The 16745-nt window shown below is 47.4% G+C and overlaps 1 protein-coding gene across 1 annotated transcript; it reads left to right on the top strand.

Annotated features, from left to right (window-relative positions):
* The first annotated feature begins 1226 nt into the window (after window positions 1–1226).
* LOC115589819 (low affinity immunoglobulin gamma Fc region receptor II-a-like) lies at window positions 1227–6798 on the top strand. The gene is made up of 7 exons (XM_030430981.1): window positions 1227–1293; window positions 1883–1948; window positions 2264–2527; window positions 2857–3096; window positions 3551–3712; window positions 5818–5892; window positions 6493–6798. Exons 1-7 carry the CDS (start codon window positions 1239–1241, stop codon window positions 6498–6500), a joined length of 870 nt encoding a protein of 289 aa, XP_030286841.1. The 5' UTR covers window positions 1227–1238; the 3' UTR covers window positions 6501–6798.
* Window positions 6799–16745: the final 9947 nt, after the last annotated feature.

Here is a 16745-nt window from a genome sequence, read left to right as displayed (position 1 = left end):
AATATCAATAATATCTTGTTCAGTTTGTAAATGTGACATGTAAATACAAGCCAATATGTTTCTTCTGCTCTATGACTGAGACGACCACCAACTAAAACTGATCATAGACAAACATGTAACGTGTTGTTTCCTTGTACAGTCATTTACAACTTTTTATGTTACATCATAAGTTGTGTTTGTTTGACATGTTATTTTCAATTGTTTGCATGTTTTATGTCTTGGTTAGTGATCAGGACATGAAGGGAATCTGATAAAAGTGAATACTGCAAATGTGTGTATAATTTCACAGTCAGATTTGTACTTTTTTGTTAAACAAACTTTATTAAAAACTTTTGAGTGGGGTCTGCTGTTTTCTGTGAATATATCACTCCCTTCACTGATGTTTGACATTGTGTGATATTTTAATAAGGCCTGTAAGTAGATCTGTGATCATGAGAAAGAGTTTCTCAGGGCTGAAGCAAGTTAAGATAGCCGTTTTCAAACCACATGGCCTCTCTACAATGTGCACTTCTCTGTCTCTATCTTTGTATGTAAACACAAGTGTCTACATACCTTCTCTCCACTCTGACCACAGCACACTTCTCTTTAACGCTGTGCAGGTTAACCACACTGTCTCTGCATCTGTGTGAGAACAGCCTGTGGCTTCAGGTCAGGTTACTCACTAAGAAGTGAGATCTGCGGGGCAAGAGTGAGTCTGCCTGGTTATAGTGACGTTGAGCAGTAGATTGTTCTCTGTGCACAACTCTGCAAGACTGTCAATTTTTTCCTGATATGAACTCTCACCAATGTTTAAAATGCGGCCAGTGATGGTGGTGTCATCCACATACTGAACAACAGAGGAGACTTGATGTCTGATGCAGTGGCAGGTGTACAGTGTGAACAGGAGGGGGCTGAGCATGCAGCCCTGGGGGGCTCCGTTGTTGAGCACTAACATAGAGGAGGTGTGTCTGCCAGTCTGACCTATATGGGGTCTATTTATGTATAAAAGTGCAGATTGTTATCTTAATTTCATGGGTGAGATTTTTTGAAAAACTGAGCAGTAGTCAACAAATAGCATTTCGATGTAGCTGAATATTGTCGTAGTGTGTGCAGACTGCATGGAGGGCAATGGATATGGCATCCTCTGTGGAGCTGTTGGTTCAGAATGCACACCAGTAATGACATCACAACTACTTCAGTGTTTTTTTCTCTAGACACTGAGTTAGGAAGGGGAGGGATTAAGAAAATGTGTCAGTCTGATGTTCAGTCAGCAGCAAGACAACATGGAGGCTACAGCTCTCTGCACCCGACTGTGTGAGTACTGACGAATAAAAATATAGATTCAATATAGATTAAAATATATTTAAGCAGAATAAATTACTTGTAGACTGTAATGTGATTTCCTTTGTAATTTTTGCTCTTTCTGACATAATCAAGGCAGAGCATAAAGCCTTTTTAAATTTCCTTTAAACTAAAAGACATGATTAAATTACAATTAAAAATATTGTGATATTAATTAAATTACCAAACTGAATTCTGTGTATCTCATACAGAATGACAAGTCTTAAGATGTCATCATACTCATTCGAGTTGAGTTCCATCTCAGCTTAAGCTGGAATTAAATTACTACAGCTCACTAAGTCTAGGCACAAATTCTTTTGGTAATTTAACGATAAAACCATTCAGCTCAACTTTCACAAAAGCTCATAGTGTAGCTGAATTTACATTATGTTACTCGATTTTCATGAAGATCAAATCAATAAAGTAAAATGTCAGACATCACAGCACCGCGATGACATGATACATGATTTTTCCTTCAATTATTATGTAAATGTTTTATGAACCGACAAATTAGCTCTGAAATCATCTGGATCTGGTAATAATCTTATATTTTTCTCTCTAGTGATGACTGTGCTGACTCTGCTGCTTGCTGCACAAGTTCAGAACTGTTGCTGTTCTCAAAAACTGGGTACGTAGTTGGTTAAATCTTTACAATATTATGAATTACTATTACTAATATTATTTAATAATTTGTGCATTTCCTTACTATTATTATTTATACATCAGCCTGATATTTGTATAAAGTTGCCTTATTATTTATTTTTAGCCAAATGCACGACCATTGTTATCCTTTATGTGTTAAGGGGCCAGGAGTGTATCAGTTAAATCTGCTTTTGAACTACAATCAGTGACTTTGTTTAGTGTGTGCGTCACATTTTTCCAATAACACGTTTGGGAAATTTATTAAGCTTTATCTTCCTTTTTCTAAATGTCTCCGTTGCAGATGCAGCTTTTCCTCGTACTGAACCAAACAGACTGCAGTTCTTTGCATATAGTACAATCTCTGTGAAGTGTGAACATTTGGACTGCTCACCTGAATGTAGAGTGATGAAGAGGCTGAAGAAGGATTCAACAAATACAACTCAACTGTGGGAAACATCAACAGTATCCATTACTGTTAAACCTCACTCTACATCAGAGAGTGGAGAGTACTGGTGTGAAAATAAAGAGGGGGAAAGAAGCAACAGTATCAACCTCACAGTCACTGGTATTATTAACTAGGTTACTAACTAAGGAGAAAGATTTCAACTGTTCCTGAGTGTCAATACATGCATCCTTATTTCACAAAGGGTCCTTTTCTCAACAATGTGACATTTCTTAATCTTCAGGGTATTTTTTTTTACTAGCTTTACTTACATTTATTTTTATTTTTTTTATTCTAATAACTGATGATCAATGTGTAAGCCTAAGAATCTATTTCAGTCAACAGCAATCCCAGTTGTTCTTCTCTGCAACACACTGAGGCAAAGTTTTAAAATACAAATTCATAGATAACAGCAAAATGTTATGTCAAAATCATGTTTTCATGTGGGTTAGATGGTGATGTGATCCTGGAGAGTCCTGTTCTGCCTGTGACTGAGGGAGACAACGTGAGCCTGTACTGCAGAACGAAGACCTCCAACCCTCCTGCTGATTTTTACAAAGATGGCCTCTCTATTGCAACTAGATATACAGGGACATTAAATCTCAACAATGTTTCTAAATCTGATGAAGGACTCTACAAGTGCAGAGTCTCCGGAGTTGGAGAATCAGCAGAGAGCTGGCTGGCTGTCAGAGGTGAGATGATCTGTTTGAAACTAAAACAAATATAGATATCAGTCAATAGACCAAGCTTTTTGTATTTCAGAAGTTAAAATGGCAAAAGTCAAGATGGTGTGTAATTGATTGTCTCAACTGCAAATAAAATGTAGTTTGAAAGTAACGAGGACAATAAAAAGACACAAAACTGAACAAAACATAAACATGCTTCGTTCAGCTATTTGCCATCTCTTTAGACTGGACTGAAATATGTCAACAGTTACTGGATTCATTTGTGTTGCCCAGAGAACAAATTCGAATAAGCCTCTTAATTTAGGTGATACACGACTTTTCATCCAGCAACGTGATGTGGCGGATATTTCTGGTGTTGGTTTTATGTCTTTACACCTACATCTGAGGATGTTTGTACACTCTAGCATGTTATATATTGTTGACTGTTTATAAGTCCACACCCTTTTGTCTCTTGTTGCAGCACATATTACTGTATCACCTGAAGAGATTCAGGAGAGTTCAGAGACTCCATCAACCGACAGTTCCCTTCAGGTCCCGACCCTTCTCCCAGTGGTTATCACCACTGTGTCTGTGGCTGTGCTGCTGATGTTGGTGGGACTACTTCACTGCCTGAAACACAAAGGTAAAGATACGTTTTGTATGTATTAAACGAGAACATGTTTAAAATTATCTATGTGATACAGGTCTGTGCCAGTTCAACCGCAGTGGTTGGGCCTCCTTATTAATTTGCTCAGAACTAAATGAAGCATTGCCACAGTCTGCAACAATTTAGACATCAGGCTGCACCATAAGAATCAGAATCAGAATCAGAAATCCTTTAATGTCCCGCAGACGGGAACATTTGTTTGTCGCAGCAGCGTCAGAATGTTACAGAACAGAGCAATAGCAAAAAACTCAATAAAATTAAAAAGGAAAGAAAATAGCGCTGACGAATATACATACTTACATGATATAGTGCAAATGAACAGGACATTTTTATATACAGATTTTGAATATAGATAATAAATATGGGTTTTGAAATGAGTTTGTACAGACATATTGCACAGTGCAGAGTGCAGGGTGAGGTCTACTGGGAGCAGTGCTGGTTGAGCAATCTGACAGCAGCAGGGAGGAAGAACCTGAGGTACCTCTCCTTTTCACACTTAAAGTGAAACTCTCGCCAAAAAGGCTTTATTTGTGGATGTTTATGAGTGAAATCTTTGTGTAACTGCATAATTACGACGAAAGAGGCACTTTTAAGATTTACCATAGTTTCGTTTTCGCGCAAGCTAATTTTCAGTGGGAGTGCTATGGGCACTTTAGCGCTAGCATTAAAATCGTCATTTTTAAAAAATTAAGAAGGCTCGACAAAACATGAAACTTTGCTCGTAGTATCACCAGGGTCTCTACACATGAACACGAGCATTGAGAACATCTTTGTGTACACAATGTTTACTAAAAAGACATTTTTTGAACTACTCACTGTAGGAGCTGGATCTCCTTCGCGCCGCCGTCATGGCAGACAAAAAATGTCGGCCCCCAAGTGTGACCTAACAGGCAGGCTTGAGGAGTGGTCCACTGTTCCTCTCCTGCCTGTTAGGTCACACTCAGGGACCGACACTTTTTGTCTGCCTTGATGGCGACGCGCAGGAGGTGCTTCTGCCAACATGAGTTGCTTCTGCTAACATGAGTTGTCCAAAAACCTTCTTAGTTTGACAAGTATAAGACTACTTTATCATTTTGTAAATATTGCCTATGCTGAGAAGTCTTTCTTAAATTTATTTGAGAAATAAGCTCATCAAATGAAAATACATGTTATGGGGAAAAAAAATCTGGATGAAGGAATTATTATTTTATTTTAGTTTTGCAACCTTGTCATGGTCAGGTGGTTTGCATGCCTCAGTAACCCTAAGAGCTATACCGACAGGAGCTAAATCTTCTGGAGGGACACCCAAGTCAGACAGGTTGACACACAGTGTCCTCTGTGCCCCTTAGATACAGGGATTACACGGGCAGTTTTCCAGTGGGTAGATATCGTGGGGGTCCGGTAGCAATTGCAGAAGAGTGAATTGAAGAATATGTGAGAGATCCTGGACAGACCATCAGCACCTTTGCTGGGATGCAGTCAAAGCCTTGTGCCCAGCCCAGCTTGTGTTGACTGAGCAGACGCCGTACTTCTTTCTCTGTGAAGGGGAATGGTTCGTTGGGGTCTGGTGGACGGGGGGCTTTTAACAATTTTTTACACTTCCAAACAGGCATAGAGTGTGTAAAAGGAGAACTTCGGTCGATTTCAACATGCAGCTTTATTGTTCAAGCTATCCTTGACTTGCCAGTACCGAAGACGCAAACACTGGTTCTGTGCGTTATGAACAGAAAAACAAAAATGCTGGTTTCTGCTGATGTTGCATAACTTTTGGGGTGAGATTTGGAGCATGTTAAGACGCTTAAAACACAGTGTAAAGTTCTGACCCCATGCTGTTAGCTGTCAATGCTAACTCTCCGTTCAAGGAGCCGTGTAAGGGTTGGACCAAAAGTGTTCACGTCTTCGGTACTAGCAAGTCAAGGGTAGCTTGAGCAATGAAGCTGCATGTTTAAATCGACCGAAGTTCTCCTTCAAGTTCTTTGGCAAAGAATTCCGGGTCAGTTACTGTACATCTGCTAAATTTGGATTCAGTAGATATACCTACTGCTTATGCTTGACAGACACACAAATACAGTTATTGTATTTTTTATATCTTTATGTTTCAGGCTCTGGGGAGGCGAGTGTTGCTGTTTTAAGCATGGTGACATATGCTGTTGTTTCAAAACATTGCAAGAAAAGAGGTAAGGTATTATGCACACATTATCTTATTCAATGTGTTAACTTTCTTATGGGCACAATGGTGTGTTTTGCAAGTCGGGGATGCAACAACTTATGAATTTTAAAAGTAAGAAAAACACAATATAGACATAAAACACACTAAAATACTCAACTGATGAATATTAACTGGTTTTGTTTGGTCCGTTTTTCCAATCTTGTATAGTTTGAACAGCTCTTTGAGTTTGCAACAACATGACAAAAACTCACATAAAAAGTACCACCTTGCTACTCTTTGGAATCGTATATAACCTCCACAGTTTCGACAATATATATTAGGTGTGATATAAGCTATATGGAGGCTATTTGTTTTTTGCTATCTCGTAGATTAACTGAGGAGTGCCTGTCTAAGACAGGCCCTATTAATCCATAAATAGCTTTTAGTTTGAGGAACGTTTGTAGCCAATTAGATTAACAGAAATGTCAGGCTCAGGATCATCAGCAAATAGATTCAATATTTCTTTTTTAGCATCAAAAGTATGTTTAAATGCTAGCATAATGTGTCAAGTCAAGAGGTCCGATTATATTAATGAATAAAAGAAATGTGTCTGTTGTACTTTCTACAGATGACTGAGAGAGGACAGAAGAGAAGCTGAGACGACCTCCAACTAAAACTGATCATACACAAACATGAAACATCTGTACAATCAGTTACAACTTTTTAATAATAATCCAGGATATGTTTTCTAAAAACCTTTTTATCTGTGTTACATTATAAGTTGTTTTATTTTCAGTTGTTTTATGTTTTATGGCTTGGAAAGTGATCAGGACATTAAGGGAATCTGATAATGGTGAATATTGCAAATGTGTGTTTAATTTCACTGTCAGATTTGTACTTTTCGGTTAAACAAACATCAGTAAAAGACTTTTGAGTGGGGTCTGCTGTTTTTTGTGAATATATCACTCCCTTGACTGATGTTTGACATTGTGTGACATTATAATAAGACCTATGAATAGATGTGTGTATCATGAGAAAGAGTTTCTCAGGGCTGAAGACAGTTAAGATAGCTGTTTTCAAACCACATGGCCTCTCTACAATGTTCTGCTCTCTGTCTCTATCTTTGTATTTAAACAAGAGTGTCTACATACTGCTATCCACTCTGACCACAGCACACTACTATTTAACACTGCAGATTAACCACGCTGTCTCTGCATCTGTGTGAGAAGAGCCTGTGGCTTCAGGTCAGGTTACTCACCAAGAAGTAAAGTCTGCAGGGCAACTGTGAGTCTGCTTGGTTTTAGTGACATTGAGCAGTAGATTGTTCTCTGTGCACAACTCTGAACAGTTTTTTCCTGATATAAACACTCATCATTGTTTATAATGTGGCAAAGATTAAAGATTCAAAGTGTATATTGTCACATGCATAGTAAAGAAACATCTTCTCAGTTATGCATTGCAATTCTTCCTTTGCTGTCCACAGACTGCCAACAGTGTATTAAAGAAATATATACATCTAAAATATACAATATAGTAAAGCACTTTTACACAGGGCACATGTGATAAATAAGAAAAGCACTAACAATGATAATAATAATAATAATAATAATAATAATACAGTGCAAATCTGAAAAACTGTGCAATTATGCATGTGCAAAATGTAAACAGTCAGGACAGTTCTGAGGTAGGCGAATTGCAGGGGGTCCAGGGGGTCCGGTATGCTGCTCTGAATGTGGGTCAGCACCACTCTTTTAAAACACTTAATAATGATTGGAGTAAGTGCCACTGGTCTGTAATCATTCAGGCAGGTGCAGGGGTCGACAATATGGCCCGGTGGCCTGGATGTACTTTTAAAACTGTCAGGGCCACCAGAACACTCCAAGCACTGGCCCGGCCAGTGAAAAATAATGCCTTGAAAAAAGATAACAAGTAAAAAATGTAATAAATCTAATTTCACGTTAATTCCCTGTGGTTTGAAATGATTTCTGTGAAATCGTCTCGGTAGCTAATTACTGCTAATAGTGTTACAAGATCCCTACCCGATCAAAGACAGAGACATCTACTTTCTGTGCGCAGCGAGCGCTGTGCCCTGGGACGTCAGCACGCAAGCAACTGCAGTGTGCACAGCTCGCTCGCTCCTGCGGAACGCGTGCCGCTCGCTCACTGCTGCTGATTGAAGGTTGTCACTAGAACCAATAAGAACCTATTTTCGGTACCGTGAAACTTTGCCCTCAGCGCCCGTCGTGTCGAGTCCTGTTGGGACCGATGCGGACGTTACACGCGGGCCAGAGCACACGCTGGGTCTCGGTGCGGCTACAGTCGAGCTCGCGGTCAGTTTATGTGAACGCGGCCGATCCTCGAGCCGCTCCAGCTGCTCGATGTGCGCCACAGCGGTGGTGCGCGTTTAGACCATAATACATCCATGGTTTAGAGTAGAGAAAAAACAAACGTGTGTAAACACAAAATAGAGCTGAAAAATGAAACAATGAGTTAGTTTTGCATCAGTCTGTGGAAGCAGCCTAAAAGTGAATGAATGAGAACAACAGTTCTATCATTGAACTACTGGAAGATAAAAGTAATGACTACATAACTTTCCGTTTGTGTTGAGGCATATTTACCATTTTAACTCTGTTTTTACTTCATTGTTAAAGCACAGTGGAGCTTTGATGTGAAACAGTTATTTATTTATTTATTAAATATTTCTTAAATCGTGGTATAAAAAAGGATCGAGAATCATGGAAATTTACTAGTATTGGTATTGTAGAAAGTTCCAGCCTTGATGGCTAGACCGCAGGAATTGGCCCAGAGGGCCAGTTGCAAATTTCCCTTATTGTCTACCCCTGAGGTGGGTGGGCTCTTCTTGGGGAGGGGGGTGATGGTTGTGGTTTTGAAGCAGGAGGGAACGATGCTTAGGCTGAGAGAAACTTTGAAGATTGAGGTGAGAACATCAGCCAGTTCATTGGTGCATGCTCTGAGAGCCCATCCAGGGATGTTGTCTGGTCCAGCTGCCTTGCTGGCTTTGATGGATGGTGGTGCCATCCACATACTGAACAACAGAGTTCTCTTGATGTCTGATGCAGTCAAAGGTGTACAGTGTGAACAGTAGGGGGCTGAGCATGCAGCCCTGGGGGGCTCCATTGTTGAGCACTAACATAGAGGAGGTGTGTCAGCCACTCTGAATTATCTGGGGTCTATTTATGTACTCCAGCGCCGTCGTATAGGGGGGAAAGGTGATGACAATTCTAAGGGCCCACAGCCCGCTATAGGGCCCACACACAGCCCCCAGTAGCCTCTATGACAAAATGGTTATGCATACACTGAACTAATATATATTCATACGAATGAATCAGAATTAAAACAAAGAAACAGTCATATAATATTCTAATTTTAATTACTTCAATAACCCCCTTGGTCCCTTCTTAAAAAATGGTTTGGTCCACACCGCAGTTCGTTCTTCCCATGGTTCTTCCTCATCGGAATTCAGTAGCGCGAGCGAACTCCAGCAGGGTTAGGATGCCCCCCAAAAAGCACAAGTCCGGACACCAGAAGAGAGTTGAGAAGGAGGCCAGGAGTAGGAGCAGCAGAGCAGGGGCCCAGGACATCAACAACTTATTTTCTAAGAATGGTGAGAGTAAAACTACCGAGGGCGGCTGAAACAATTAGCCTACTTGTTCATTCATTTCATGTCTGTAACATTACCTTTGACGGGGCGCAGGCTGGAGCCTACGTTAGCTGTCATCTGGCCGCGCTACACTCTGGACAAGTCGCCAGTTCATTGTAGAGCAACGGTTCCTAGAGTAGCTATAACTGAACGTTACTAGGGGCTACTACAGTGACTGTGTGTTTCACACATATCGCTGTCGGACAGTGCTCCAGTATGCGCCCAATCAGAGGCTGCATTGAATTGTATTATGACGCATTCAAGTTCTACTCAGTAATTATGAGCATCTGACGAAGGTCAGTTACGTTATCATGATGTGTTCAATGTGGTCTTGTAAAATGTGTTATTAGTGGGACATTTGAATAGCCTAAATACAAAAAAGTTAAATGTTCAAAGATTTGTTTGTTTTCATAGCAGCATAAAATAAAAGACACCATAATAGCTGACAACAACAAAGTAAAAAAGACTATTTAGAGTTCTGGACAGTTTACACCGACTTTTGAATGGTTTAAGAATATTTTTTGCCTGGGAAAGTGAAGCTGTCCACCTAGAGCTATGGTACTAAGAAGCCCATTTAGATTTTGTCTAAGAATAGGTTAGTTCTGCATCAGTTTCTCCATGAAACATAACATATAATATTTACAATATATATAATGGAACAATAAACCTTTATGCTCTGCTGCACTAGAATCAGCAGTGGCTGCTTCATCTGAGTTTGACCCCACAGCAGACGCTCAGCCCAGCAGTCCAATGATGCCTTTGATGGTGAGTGAGTGTTCTCTATCGTCTTGAGACTATCTCTCCACTCCGTTACATATTCCATATGTACGGGGATATGACCCCCGCTGCTTGTCAGGGCACTTGGATATTTCTTTAAGACACACCGGCTTGCCCGGCCACGCCCCATTGCGTAGCTATAAAGCACCTGCGCCGGCGTGTAATCACTGATTGTTTGATCTCCACTTGTGCGTCAGGGTGCAGTGTCACACAATCTACATAAAACAAAGAAAGGAAAGTAAGAAAAAGAGGAAAGTAAGGAAGGAGAGGAGACTGTACAGCTGTGTATCCGCTTACCGGAGTAAGTCGGGGCGTCTGTCTCTGGCAGCCTCCCTGGATTGCTGTGCAGAACTCTTTCTGTCCTCTCTCAGCGGAGCCATCATCCTGCCCGGTCGAGCCGGAGGGTCTCAGGCTCCCGGCAGTGGTGGCTGTTGGTTCTTCCCGGCGTATTGCTCGCGGTTCGTGAGCTGACGCGCTCGGTGGATAGAGCCGAGTACTGACAGTGTCGGACCAAGGTCCTCTCCCCGACGTATTGCTCGCGGCTCGTGAGCTGACGCGCTTGGTGGGGTTATTACACATCGTGCACCTGGTCTGGGCCAGCCGGAGGTCTTCGGCCCCCGGCCTTGGCGGCGTCCTCTCCCTGGCGTATTGCCCGCGGCTCGCGGGCTGACGCGCTCGGCGGCGAACGTCTCTCCCAGTTCAAGCACTCTCCCTCTCCCCAGCGTATTGCTCGCGGCTCGTGAGCTAACGCGATCGGGGGATACGCGCTGAGTACTGGCAGTGTCCCCTCTCCGGCGTATTGCTCGCGGCTCGTGAGCTGACGCGCTAGTGGGGTAAACACCGCGCACCTGGTCTGGGAGCCGGAGGTCTCTGGCTCCCGGCCTCTGGGCGTCCTCTCCCTGGCGTATTGCCCGCGGCTTGCGGGCTGACGCGCTCGGCGGCGAACGTCTCTCTCCCACTCTCCCCCATCCCCTCGTGAGCGTACGGCCCTCTCAGCGGCAGGCACGAGTACACACACAAAAAAAACAAATAACTAGCAAGAGAGCTGCGGTGCGGCCGGCTAGCAGATAAACAGGAAGTGGCGAAGCACTTCCGGTTTCGGCCCCTGGCAGTATGGCAGACCAGGAGGGGCATTGCTGTGTGGGCTGCGGGGTGGCCATGCCCCTAGAGGATGGGCATGATAACTGCGTGCTGTGTTTGGGACACGAGCATGCTCTGGTCTCTAAGGAAAATCCTCAGTCGTGCATGGATTGCTTTATCCTGCCTGCACGTACTAGGGAGGCTCGCTGTCGCTTCTTTGCTGCAAAGCGTACAGGCTCCCATGTTTCCGAGGGGCCGAGACAGAAAATCGGGAGAATGGCGACAGCCTCGGAAGAGAGGAGGGAGTATCCAGGAGCCTGGCAGGCTCCATTGCCCCCTCTTCAGCCTATGGTGGTCCGGCCTCCGCTTAGCTCTTTCCCGCCCCCGGCTTCAGGGTCAGGCAGGGAGGAAGAAGAAGCCGAGGAGGAGGACGTGGATGTGGAAACCGTTTTTTCCTCGGATGACAATGACCTCTCTTGTGCACAGCACACAGTGGGCGAGGTGACAAGAGGGGAGTTGGCCCACCGGTTTGAGGAGGTGATGAACAGGGCTTCCAGGGTTCTGGGCGTTGCCCTCCCTGAGAACCCTGCGACCACACCTTCTAGGTTCGAGGAGGGTATGGAGGTGCGCCCTGCATCAACCCAGGTGCCCCTCCTACCTGACTTTAAAGAGCTGCTGTGTCAGCAGTTCCAGTCTCCAGCTGCTACCCACAGGTGGTCTGCGGCATGTCGCCGTTTCTAGTCTCTCCCTCCAGCTCCATCCTCGGCAATGCCACCTGCCCTAGCAAGAACTGCAGGGTTATGGATAGTCTGCTCGCTAAGCTACACAAGGCTATGGCAATGCAGACTCGGTTGGCCAATACTGGGGCCATTTTGTCACTCTACCTCCGCGACTTGTCTCATCAAGTTCAGGCGGACACAAGTGTAGGCGAGGAGCTGCGGATGGCCTCCTCATGCCTCTCCTCAGTGATAAAGGAGCAAGCTGAGGCAGCAGGCTGTGCCTTAGCTTCTTTCTGGGTGGCCAGGTGCCACTTGTGGCTGTCTCAGTCCCAGCTTCAGCATGGGGATAGAGACTGCCTGCTTAAGGTGCCAGTGGAACCCACCGCAATGTTTGGGCCCCACGCTACTGCCTTGATACAGCAGGCTCAGGAGAGCCGTCGCTGTGCGAAGGAGGTCTCAGGTGGCCTGGCCAGGCGTGCCACGGGCCCTGGGAGGCCAAGACTGTCTCGGCCTCAGCCGGCACCAGAAGCCTCAACATGGGGTCGAGGGGACCTTAGACTCCAGTTGGAGGCTTCCCGGCAGCGCGGGTACCGCCGACAGGGCAGAGGGAAAGGACCACCTGCTAAGGCTCAGGGCTCCTCTAGGCGCCCCCCGCCCTCCTGACGCCGGCTGGGGGCCCGGTGGCCGTTGGGAGGGCGGCCTGGGCAGCCCTGGGGGCAGACCCGTGGGTGGTCTCAACCATGACCCGCGGATACCGTATCCAGTTTCTACGACGGCCACCAGTAACAAGGACACCCACCTTTACAACAGTGGGCGATCCTCAACAGAGAGCAGTCTTGCAGGCGGAGCTGTCCACCCTCCTGGAGAAGGAGGATATAAGGGAGGTGCCCGCTGGAGATCACCAGGCCGGGTTCTTCTCCCGCTATTTTCTGGCTCCGAAGAGAGACGGGGGGCTCCGCCCAATTCTAGACCTCAGGGGGCTCAACAGGTATCTCCGGCCCCTGCGATGCCGGTTCCTGACAGTCCCCAGGGTGAGGCAGGCAGTCACTGCAGGAGACTGGTTCGCCACCATAGACCTCAAAGATGCGTATTTCCAGATACCCATCTGGAGGGGCCACTGGCGGTTCCTGCGGTTCGGATTTGCAGACAGGGTGTACGAGTTCCAGGTGCTGCCATTCGGCATTTCTCTAGCACCACGGACCTTCACTCGCTGTATGGATGCGGCCCTCTCCCCCCTGAGGCAGGGAAGGGTCAGGATCCTAAACTACCTCGACGACTGGCTGGTCTGTGCAGGCTCGGAGGGGCAGTGTTGCCACCACGTAGCCCGGCTGTTGAACCACGTTCAGGGCCTAGGTCTGCGCCTGAACTACAAGAAGAGCAGGCTCGAGCCTTCCCAGGTGACCACCTTCCTGGGCATGGTCCTGGACTCGAGGAGTGCGACGGTTGCTCTGACCCTCGAGAGGCGGCGGGCTTTCAGGACTTGCCTCGCCCTCTTCCAGCTGCAGGCTCTGGTCAACTGGGGACTCTGCCTTCGCCTCATGGGCCTCATGGCAGCCATGGTGCAGGTGGTCCCCCTTGCCCTCCTACACATGCGGCCCGTGCAGAGATGTCTGCTGGGCTTGGGGCTGTGCCCTCAGAGATCCCACAAGACCAAAGTGGTGGTCTCTCGGAGGCTTCACCGGGCCCTCCAGTGGTGGAAGGTCCCAGCAAACATCAAGCTGGGCCGAGCCCTGGGTCCAGTGATCTATCGCCAGCTGGTGTACACGGACGCATCCTCCTCAGGGTGGGGCGCCGTACACGAAGGCTGTGGTGTCAACGGGGTCTGGACCGGCCGGTGGCTGTGCCAGCACATAAACCTCCTCGAGCTGAGGGCGGTTCTCCTCGCTCTGCGTCTCTTCCTGCCAAGGCTAAGGGGTCACCACGTCATCGTCCGCACCGACAGCACAGTGACGGCCGCTTACATCAACAGACAGGGGGGCCTCGGCTCCCCTGCCCTGTGCAAGCTCGCAACCATCCTGTGGCAGTGGGCTCACCCACACTCCCTCTCGCTCAGAGCCGTGCACGTGCCAGGGGCACTGAACTCCGCGGCGGACATCATGTCGAGGGGAGGGCCCCAGCCGGGGGAGTGGAGACTCCACCCTCAGGTGGTCTCCGAGATATGGCGCCGCCTAGGCAGGGCAGAGGTCGACCTGTTTGCGTCCAGGGAGTCGGCACATTGCCCGCTCTTTTTCTCCCTGAGGAACGACGATCCCCCCATGGGTTGGGACGCTCTGGCGCACCCGTGGCCCCGGGTCCTGCTCTACGCCTTTCCCCCCTTCACTCTTCTCCAGCCTCTTCTCCGAAGAGTTCTGGTGGAGCGCGTGCGGCTTATACTGGTGGCTCCTCTGTGGCCCCATATGCTGTGGTTCTCAGCGATTCCACCCCTGCTAGACGGGTTGCCATGGGAGCTCCCGCACCGGAGGGACCTGCTCTCCCAGGCGAACGGAGCCCTGTTCCACCCCTTTTCAGAGGGGCTCAGGCTGGTGGCCTGGCCCCTGAGAGGGACAGGCTCCTGGCCTTAGGGTTGCCGGAGCCCGTGGTGGCAACAATCCAGCATGCCCGGGCTCCTTCCACGAGGGCTGCCTATTCATATCGTTGGCAGGTGTTTACCACCTGGTGTGTGTCTCACCAGGTGGACCCATATTGTGCCTCGGCTCAGGAGATCCTGCGGTTCCTGCAGTCCCAGCTTGAGGCACAGAAGGCCGCCGTAACACTGCGAGGGTTGGTGGCAGCAATCAAGGCAGTGCGCATCGGGGAAGTTGCACTGAGTACGGAGGACTGCGTGCTCATTTCCCGGTTTCTTCGAGGGGCCCAGCGACTCACGGTGCGTACCGACGGCCCTGCAGTTCCCCCCTGGGATTTGGATATCGTCCTTGGAGCCCTTCAGCGTCCCCCCTTCGAACCTCTAGGGGGTGCTGACCTCAAATGGCTTTCCATGAAAACCGCCCTTCTGCTCACCGTCACCTCGGCCAGAAGGGTGAGTGAACTCCATGCCCTGTCGGTGCATGGTGACTGCTGTCGGTTTTCCCCAGACGGCTCGAGTGTGGTTCTCCGCCCCAACCCTGCCTTCCTGCCTAAGGTCCTGACTGAGTTCCACCTGGCTCAGTCGGTCGAGCTCCAGTCTCTCTCCTCGCCCAGCGCAGGCGAGGAGGTTGAGCAGAGCCAGTCCACACTATGCCCTGTCAGGGCCCTGACAGCGTACATTCGTCGTACCCAGGCGGTCCGGAAGTCCGACCAGCTTTTTGTTTGTTACGACCATGGGCGTTTGGGCAGGCCTCTGTCAAAATCCAGGCTGTCGCACTGGGTTGTGGACACGATCCGCCAGGCCTATGCACTGTCAGGTGCGCCTGTTCCACCAGGGGTCCGGGCACACTCCACTCGGGGCGTGGCAGCCTCATGGGCCTTGTGGCGGGGGGCTTCCCTTGCTTCCATATGCTCCGCCGCCACGTGGTCGTCCCAGTCAACCTTTACCAGGTTCTACCGGGTGAATGTGGCCGCCAGCCCCTCCTTTGGGGAGTGTGTGCTGGGCGTGGCCCGATGGTAGGCATTTTTGTCTCCCCCTCAGCCTTGCGTCTTGCGGGCTGATTGAGCGGTTGCTCCGTGAACAGGCTGGCCCCTGCGTCTTGCGGGGCCCTTGCCTGTCCCCCTTGGGTCAGTCTTGCGGCTTGCGGGCTCCCCCGGCAGCCCTTCCCTCCCAGGGCCGGCCCTAGCGACTTGCAGGGCCTGCTCCGGGGAGTTGTATATAGTGTACATTTGTAAATAGTTCGTTTGTTGCACATGGGATTGTGGGTTGCACCGTCTCCTCACGGGGTGTCTTAAAGATCTACCCCGTACATATGGAATATGTAACGGAGTGGAGAGATAGTCTCAAGACGATAGAGAACGTATGGTTACGTTGTAACCTTGGTTCTCTGAGTGAAGAGACTATCTCTCCAGCCCCTAGGCCACTCGGAGACACGTTTCGCTCAAACTATCAGTGATTACACGCCGGCGCAGGTGCTTTATAGCTACGCAATGGGGCGTGGCCGGGCAAGCCGGTGTGTCTTAAAGAAATATCCAAGTGCCCTGACAAGCAGCGGGGGTCATATCCCCGTACATATGGAATATGTAACGGAGTGGAGAGATAGTCTCTTCACTCAGAGAACCAAGGTTACAACGTAACCATACGATGTAGACACTGGTTGGCTTTTTTGGTTTATTAGTGACCCACTACCTATTTGTTGAGTGGTTAATTGAAAATGTATTTGCAATCAGAGGTGTAATAACGTGTTGCAAATCAGTGATATGAGAATAAGACAACTAATTATACATAATTTACATAATAATACTCTGACTTGTTAAGTCGTTAATCGTAAAAAAAGGAAACAAAATGGGTGTATTACACCAGGCACCGTCAAGAATACTGAAAAACAAGAAAATTGAAGGTGGCAATGAATGGGGTAGAGGGGCCCACACCGATATTCTTTCAGGGGGCCCAGAATTCCTAGCAACTGCCCTGATGTACTCAAGTGCAGATTGTTGTTTTTTTGTGTGCCAACTGCATGGAGGGCAATGGATATGGCATCCTCTGTGGAGCTGTTGTTTCTGAATGCACACCAGTGATGA

The sequence above is a fragment of the Sparus aurata genome, chromosome 10 (genome assembly GCF_900880675.1).
Source record: "Sparus aurata chromosome 10, fSpaAur1.1, whole genome shotgun sequence".
NCBI lineage: Eukaryota > Metazoa > Chordata > Actinopteri > Spariformes > Sparidae > Sparus > Sparus aurata.
Note: the sequence above shows the minus strand (reverse complement) of the source record. Positions and strands in the feature narration are given on the sequence as shown.

Excerpts from the sequence above, each read along its gene's own strand:
- LOC115589819 (XM_030430981.1), top strand. The coding sequence starts at position 1,239 with ATGTTCAGTCAGCAGCAAGACAACATGGAGGCTACAGCTCTCTGCACC. Across the intron at positions 3,097-3,550 it reads GAGCTGGCTGGCTGTCAGAG|CACATATTACTGTATCACCT; the intron begins GTGAGATGATCT and ends CTCTTGTTGCAG. Across the intron at positions 3,713-5,817 it reads TCACTGCCTGAAACACAAAG|GCTCTGGGGAGGCGAGTGTT; the intron begins GTAAAGATACGT and ends TTTATGTTTCAG.